The sequence below is a fragment of the Trachymyrmex septentrionalis genome, unplaced genomic scaffold, assembly GCF_001594115.1.
Source record: "Trachymyrmex septentrionalis isolate Tsep2-gDNA-1 unplaced genomic scaffold, Tsep1.0 scaffold165, whole genome shotgun sequence".
In the NCBI taxonomy this organism is placed as follows: domain Eukaryota; kingdom Metazoa; phylum Arthropoda; class Insecta; order Hymenoptera; family Formicidae; genus Trachymyrmex; species Trachymyrmex septentrionalis.
The window spans coordinates 476,308-485,008 of record NW_017304811.1 but is presented as its reverse complement, the minus strand read 5'-3'; the positions used below and the strand labels follow the sequence as shown (position 1 = coordinate 485,008).

Below are 8,701 nucleotides of genomic sequence, written 5' to 3'. Positions count from 1 at the left end.
ACAAATTTTCTAACTAACTAAGCTTTTGTATTAAATATCTAAATCTAAGTACTCAATATTGGTTGTTCATGTAATCTCTAGTCCAAACCAAGATTGTTTTATACGTACGAAGTATATAAAACAAACATTATAAGATGACGTTAAAAGTTGGTAACAAAACTATAATTTTCCACCTTTTTTTCGTTTTTGCCATAAAGTCGACCGATTTGGACTACATTGTTTATGCTTTAATTATGAAGAAGGATTTTTTAATCTGTAAAGACAGTTAGAAAAATACTTGTTTGAAAAAAATTGATAAAACAGATTCATTTTAGGATCCCCTTAAGCATCAAAATCCGCTTTGATTAAATATGGTCTTCCTCACTTATTTGTGTTGATCATTTTTCAATTAGTGTAAGATCAACTAATTATACATATATAATATATCAAAAGATCCTTCGCGAACATAAATTTTGGTATGTCATAATTCAAAAACTTAAAAATATTATTGAGTCTTGTGTCTATAACATCTTTTGTTTACCACATTACAAGCTATATTATATGTAAACTAACTAATTTTACCTAAATTTTTCATATAATCAATGTTTTAGCAAATTTTGATTTTTAAGTTATATTTTGTCAATGAAATGAATAAATCTGCTTGTTGATCACAAAATACCTATCCTGCATCCTTGCTGATCACATATGTTGTTTGATCACAAACGGGAATAAATTCTTGGCCGACAGAGTTATTGGCAGGTAGTGATTGAAAAATATTAGAAGTGCATAACTAATATTCTGCATTGAGGAAAGTTTCTCATTGAAATCGGGCGAACCAGAAAATTCTGATCATGTTAATCAGAATTCCAATTATCTTAACTAGAATTATAATAGATTTAACCAGAAAATTCCATATTTGTCTATTTCCAAGAATTTCAATTAATGCTAGACTCTTTTTTTAATGTGAGAACAGTATTATTAATAGACTCACATAATTTAATTGACAGCGATCGTATTTTATTATCGTTGTCAGCAAGCCTAATGACTAACTTTGTCGTTATGAATAATAATTTATTGTAATTACTTCGTTTCTAATCAGTTATGGCTTTTTTGTTGTTCTTACGGTTTACGATGCAGTCGCCTGTCAGACGCCTTGAAAGTTACGGTGATAAACCGATAAGCATGTAAATTTGTTCATACAAGTCATCGCGCATTCGGGTCGAATTGTAGTCACCTCGCGAAGTTACGATGTGCAAACTAGCACGTGTTGTTTGAAATTTAAAAACATTACGCTGCACAAAGTATTCGTACGAAGCGTTTTATTATTCGTTGCTATGAAACGTAAAGTAAATCTATAAGTAACGGTAAAATTTTTATTTCTACTCTGTGTACTCGATTTGATATATTTGAGAAGAATTCTCTAACATAAGATATCGAATAAAGTCATTATATGTAACTGGATATCGACAAAGAATATCGAATGAAGTCATTATATGTAACTGCTAAAAGAAATTAATTTTTTCGCATGAGTGAAAAATATATAAGGTATATTATACAGAAAAAACGATTTTGCTAAAATATTTAAAAATTCAGCTAGATATAACTTTGAAAATAATTTTATTAAACTATCAAAATAATTACAAACGTTCCAGGTTGTTAGAATATCAAAATATTTTGCAGCATTGCTCATCATGTTTCAATTTCTTACGCAATTATTTTGATGATTTAACAAAATTTTTTTCAACAAGGAAGTGAAAATTGACCGAAAAATGTTCAAATAAGTGAAAGTCGTAATCAAAGCAGATCTTGATGTCTAATAATATTTTTGCATGAATTTTACAATTTTCAGTTTAAATAAACTACGCGCCGATTATCGAATGTTAAAATTGTTCGCAGTATTGTTATCAATATTTAAGCGTTCTACATAATTATTTTGTGGTAATTATTTTACTAGTCCAACAAAATTATTTCCAGATGTATATCTTAGCATCCATTTAGATATTTCGATAAAACCGTTCTTTCTGTTTGCTAATACTTTTTTCTCTTTAACAACATGCTACATAAGTTTAATAATCTACGCGAAACTATTATCAATGTAAATTCCACTTTCTTACATATTATCGAACGAATCATATCTTCTTAATGTAACTTTCTACGTTTTTAAAAGATAATTCCAAGTAATTTGCGCGAGTAACTTGCTTTATTCGTTTTACTAATTTAATTGCGGATTTAACTTTTATTCATTAGTTAATTATCTCTGCATTAATTAAAAAATAAAAGAAAATACTTACATATATACTGGATCAAGGTCTTGATATTAATAATATTTTTTTTTATATTTATATTACTTGCATGATTTATATCTCTGTACAAATAATTTCAAGCATAATTTTTTTATATTCTCGTATATACATTTTATTACTGTTGATAACTAATTTATAACTTTATTTTTATTGACTCTCTTTATATGATTTGCTTTATATGATGCTACGTAATAGATTAATTCAGATATCGATATCAGATTATGAAATCAACGTTCGCGCTAAAAAAAAATCTATTCGTATGAAGCGGAAAATCTCATCCATTACTTACAGAGGTTATCCTCAAAGATTACGTGCAAAGACGGGAATATTTGAAATTTCTCTCTGATGCACGTACAATAAACACAGTTATTAGTAATTGTTTGAATGAATGCCAGTTGTAAGGTCGTTTATGCCAGTAGGGATGAGTCTTTACAACGAACGCGCGGTCTCAAATCTATTACGCGTGCGAAATCATTTGTTACTTCCGTTTAAGCTTTGAGTAAAGTGTCTTTGAAACATGTGTTCGCGAGACGGCTGACTCGAAATGTGCCGTAACATCCATTAATTGTAAATGATCTTGCACGAGCTACGTTTCGCATGATTGCCTTACGTGTTAACCATCGCCCGTTTAGCTAGCAATCTAATGAGTTTATTTCTGCTCAGATTGCTAATGTCATTACTTATATTACTTACATTACTTATTTAAGAAAATTGAGACTTTTTGTGTTATTTAATTGAAAATTAATTAAATTTCTGACTACACTGATCCTTAGAAAAAAGTATATTACACTTTTTTGATACAGTATAGACATGTTTATTGTTAATTATGTAACCAACTTGTAATCATTAATTGTAAAGCAGTAAAGTTCAATATAAAAAATGAACATGCAAAATCAGTTCCGTAATATTCAGATAATATTTTATGAAATAATATCTTATTTGTAATGAAAGACTTTATCCTTGCGCTTATAACACTTAAACGACGCGTAATATAATTCTCAAGAGGCCATTTGGTTATCAACTAAATGCGTTTCTTTTTCTTGCACTTCCTATACAAGAACGGTGCTCTTCTTCATGTTAGGAGTAGCTGTTTAAAACCCGTCCGGTTCGCTACAAGTTATTACGTAGGCCGTGGGCCGTCGCGTCTATAAGTTCGCGGTAAAACATTGAGATAAGGTCCAATTAGCTTATCAAAAAGGAAGGTTAGTTAAGTCGAAAAACAAAAAGGAACGATGATGGTAATTATAGACCTGTGTCGAAAGGAAACGAAATCGACGAGGAGATAACCGGCAATTTTTACGCGCGTATACGACCATTGTCATAAAACTCATAAATAATTTTTCGTAATGGTCTTCTATTACTTGTATTTAGTGCACGTCGTGAGTCATTTAACCTTGGTATGTCAGTAGTCTTTAGAAAAAACGACAAACAGATTATCCCAAGCTACACACGATAAAAATATGTGGAAACGCTAAATATATAGTCGCGTTGACAGAAAAGTGATACATCTCTAAGTTTCAACAAAGAGCAACTTTTCAGCAGATCATTTTTAACTCTTAGCATACACGATTAGGTCATACTTGTCTTATGCATTCTTCTCTTTGAAATATTAGGAACATCTGATTAAATAATGATCTCTGTTCTTCTCTTTTTTAAATATAACTTTACGAATATTTTGTAAATTTGTACTATATGTATATGTAAGAATCACTTAATTTTGTATATTTGTAAAAGTAATGAAAAGTGAAATTAACCCAGGACATAATCAACCTAATACATGTAGTACAGGATCGAAAAATCATCGCGTATACTAAAAGTTCTGAATGGGAACAACGTTTTAATTAAGATAGTAAACTAACTTTAACTTTACCTTTTTCCGTGTTATGCTTTCAATTACATATATTTTTTAAAAATGTTATAAGTTTTCAAAATTTGGATACTGCAACCCTAATACTAATTTTTATTTGCCTCACTTTTCTATCAACGTGACGATATATTCTGTTTTCTTGCGACGATCGGATGTCAGGCGGGTCGTCGTTTGCCGTCGCTAGGCGTCGAAACGCGAAAAAAGGTGCGTGTGGATGGCGTTCTCCAGTGTCTCCTCCTCACCTCGATCCCCATTGGCGACGCAAACGACAAAAAAGTGTGAGAGTGACTTTAAAATTTACGAGACTCAACTTGCTCTGACTCAGTTGCGCGTTCAATGCGAGCAAAACGTTTAACGATCGTTGCGCGGTTGACTATCAACAGGGTACAACGATATTTACGACGACTGATTTTTTGAACGGTACATTGTGGGGTAAGGAGTGGGTGTGCATGATGTGTCATCAACCGACGCGACCAGGCATCCATATAAATAGTATTATATTTCACATTTCGTTACAGTTCAATAAATATCTTTCAAATTTTATTTACATAGGCGGCGGAGATTGCGCGAGGGACTTAAGGGAGAAATCCTTAAGAGATTAATCCTTTAACCGTAGTCGCGATCACAAAAACTACAGAACGAACATACTAATCAGCATGTTGAGAAAACGTTATTAAAACTGATTAGTCGCGTCAACTCTTTAAGTATCGATATGGCAGTGTTTGCAGTCTTAAGCTTAAAGATTCATATTACTTTGAAATAAAAAGTATCATAAAATGATACTTTTTATTTAAAAATGATATTGACATTTTATGATACTTTTTATTTAAAAATGATTAAAGAAAAATGATATAAGAAATACTCTTTTCGTTATTCGAAAATTCTATCTTTAAATAGTCGTCGTATTTGAAGATCTTAAAGAGTTAATCGCGAAGAATAATAGATTTTTCGCTCCTAAGTAGTAAGATTTCTGTACTACTAGTTAAAGGTTGTTTCACGCGCATTGTTACAGCGTTGCAAACCGCCGTTGCAACGAATTGAATGATAATTTTCTTGCGGCTATAATATATTTACTCTATATTTCGCGCCGACAGTAGAAACGAAATCTGTTTCTAACGTCGAAGAGATTATTTATGGCACTAATTCGATCGTCTGCGAGTCAATCACGTGTTCACCAAACATCACATACGCGCATAATAATCCTCGCGAGGATTGCTTCTTATAGCACACACAAAATACCTTCGGAGAACATTAATAACATGTGTGATCTTCAGATCTGCGAAATCCAGGAAAATACAGATCTTCTTGATGACTTGGCAATATATTGAATAACGATAAGAATCAAAAGCTTTTCCTTAAGCCCGAGAGTTTGTCTCACATCACTAATCCACGATAATTCTCGCGTAGTCCTTGTACGGTCATTGTATAATTAGACGTATCTTACTCGCGCGTCGAAGTCTTCCAACGCTGCAATTACAGGAACGTGTAATAAGATTTGCGAGATTAGTTCACGAATCATACGATAATCAGCCACAGCCGTGTCAGTCACTATAGTTTCTCCAGCGCGCGACTGTTCGTCAGTAACTCCCTGGTGAGTCTCCATACTTGCTTCGCGGCATTTTCCAGACCACTGGGCGATTTCCCCTTGAACAGATCAAGATTCGGTAGGAAGTAATGTGGGCATCTACGACACTGCAGGCAGGAGATTAGCTGCAGAAATATGCCGTTTATTCGCTCGGCCAGGCAGCCCTCATCCCATTCCGCCTCATGCGGATGTTTCTCGCACTCATACAGTAATAAAGTTTTCATGTGGTAGCTGGTGACCGGATTTCCTGGTAGGTCGAGATGTCGGTCTCTGAGAGTCTTCAGTATACTGAGGCAACGCTTCCTACTCGCGCCTTGCAACAATCGATTCTCCGCGTCGATAAACGACAACGCCCAAGCGTCACCCTCCATGGCAGACTGTTTGCCCTGTAGGCCTATGCATTCTTTCGAGAGCATATCGAAACCTTCCGCCTTCACCTCGGCGACGATATTTGGGTGAGGCCAGGGTATGTGTGCGATCGGCCAATGAGAGGCTGATCTGGGCCAAAGTCCGGCGCACTTAAAAGCTGGCGTAATCTGTACGACGTATCGCTCGCGTATTCGCAGCTTCACTTCGGTCGTGTCAGCGATCATCTTCACTGAATCTCGATACGTGCACTTGTCGCAGGCCTGCGCCACTAGGGTTTGAAACCTCGAACGTATCTTCCTGGCTGACAAGTAACCGGACGCGGTGATGAATTCCACCCAGAGGGACATGGATCTCTTGCGTCCGTCGCTGAGCTTCAGCACGGCACAGCCCGGCAGGGTGCCATCATCCACAAAGTTCAATACGCCCATCTGATTCAGATAGATGATGATCTCGAACTCCGTCGGCGAGATAACGTCGAGGCCGTCGAACCGGCCGTTGTAATCCGTCAAGGACGAGATGAATCTCGGCTCCTGCACCTCCACCTCTTTTAGCACATCCTGCACGACTCGACACACCTCTTGAATGGTCTTCGCCACCTGACTTTTTCTGTTCATCACCCGTTCACCGAAGTACTTGTTGAACTGATAGACCATCCTGGAGTGGGACGAAATCATATCAGGCGGTACCAACATCGTGCACCGCCTGTAGTCCACGGATGGTTATTATATAGTTTTCAGCTTTTCCGGTTCATTATATTCTCGTTTCTTCTCATCCAGGCCTTTTTCCTTGCTTCGCGTAGTCATCGAGTCGCCTTGCGCGATCTATCGCATTGTGGAAAAACGCGATACTCGTTGCTCGTAAACCGGCGTTTGGTTTCGTTAAATTTTGTTTTTCACCTGGTGTTCGCCAAGACGTACTGCGCGTTGGAGACACCAACGAAGCGAGAGGAAGAGGTATCACGAGCGTCTCCGTGCAGGAGCAGATTGCCGACTGCGCTGATGTCTACCTCCTCCGCGTCACCCATCCTCCGCGGCAAGCACGAACGTACAGCGTTGCTGGCACGCCTCCTCCGGCAGATTACGCCTTCTGGTAAGGTTTTTTAGCCAATCGGAGGTCTGCCACGCTTTACGGGCGTGGTTAACTGCGCCAGACCTACAAGATCGATCCGACACAGATACTCCAGCTTTTATGTGTAACGTGCACGATAGGGGAACGAAGGTAACGCGAGGCAACCCTCGTGGTAGCCCTTCTTCCTCTCCATGAATTATGCAGGAACTGCTTAGTTTATTTCCCATCCACGAGAGCACGGTACCTCCTCTGCAGCCCCTTTAGTTATTCCGAAATTTTAGACATGGTGGACCACAACCGTGTCTGTATTACCGGATAAAGTTACCTCGAATTCCTGTTCATATGTCAAAGATATTTTATCTTCAAAAGATTAGCAATGGAAGTCAATGGACTGTAATAATTATTCTTGATCAGCTAATGGGATTAGGTTTATCAAAAAATGTCCTCTCTTTTTAAGCATAAATTAATTTAAATATTTTTAGATGCAAACAAATTATTTTATCTTCAAAGCATTGACATTACAAGGCAACTATTGTAATCAACTTATTGGATAAGAATGATCGAAAAATATCTTTTTTGGAGCATATATGAATTTAAGTATTTGTAAATGCGGACAAGTCGATTGAAAAATAATTTATGTTTTTATTTCTTTATAAAAAAAAATGAGAATAATTACAATTTTCATGGCAATAACAATTGCATTAAAAAAGTCAAGTTGCTAGCATTGATGAAATAATTGTATCTTCTAATCGTTATTCCCATATCGCTTCATGAGATATGAAACGAAGAAAGATGTATTCTTCAATAAAGAAAATTAAAAAGTACAAAACGATCTTATAGCATCTTAATGTATCTTATAATGATAAAAACACTGCAATTTCTTGTAGTGAAAAATGTAATTTGAGATTCTACAGTCAACAGAAATCTTTACTGTTCGTGTTAGAGTGCAATAACAATTATCATTCGTACATTTGGAAATGGTCGAACGTGTAGTAAAGCAAGAAAAGTGAATGGCACCGGTTAACGAATGTCGTCACCAGGAAAGGAAGATGCAGAACGTTAAGGATAAAATTAAGATAAGAACGAGATATTCTAGGTAGGTTTATAATGAAGTTGATAGTCTTCGCTTCGGCTGCCAACGAGTCGTTCAAGGCTTCTATACATACATGTTAAATAGGTATTTGGCATAATAATTGTATAATACATGCGTATCACAATCGGATATACAACACATTAAGAAAAATGTATTCCTGTAAGAGAAAAGCTACTCTGCTGAAAGTTAATTAGCGTAGATACGATCATATTTTAGTATTGCATGTTACGAAACATGAAATTTACGAACCAAATGTTTAGCAATTCTCATCAAAATAAATTTGCGAAGTTAAGCAATGTTTAATATAACAAAAAAATGTATTTTATATGATTATATTAAAATAGTATTTTCATGGCAAAAATAATTTAATTATTAATATGAAACATAATTGAATAATATATATTTAAAAATATACATATACACACACGCGCGCGCGC

At 35.5% G+C, this 8,701-nt stretch overlaps 2 protein-coding genes across 12 annotated transcripts in view; one reads left to right on the top strand and one right to left on the bottom strand.

Annotated features, from left to right (window-relative positions):
• The window catches only part of LOC108746300 (neurobeachin), a 105,427-nt gene that overhangs the window by 59,368 nt on the left and 37,358 nt on the right, over positions 1–8,701 (top strand). The gene's annotated exons all lie outside the window — the stretch shown is intronic.
• LOC108746303 (protein mab-21) lies at positions 5,052–7,084 on the bottom strand. The gene has a single exon (XM_018482992.1). It carries the CDS (start codon positions 6,793–6,795, stop codon positions 5,698–5,700), a length of 1,098 nt encoding a protein of 365 aa, XP_018338494.1. The 5' UTR covers positions 6,796–7,084; the 3' UTR covers positions 5,052–5,697.

Bases quoted from the DNA above. Each gene is read 5' to 3' on its own strand.
- LOC108746303 (XM_018482992.1), bottom strand. From the start codon at position 6,795: ATGTTGGTACCGCCTGATATGATTTCGTCCCACTCCAGGATGGTCTAT.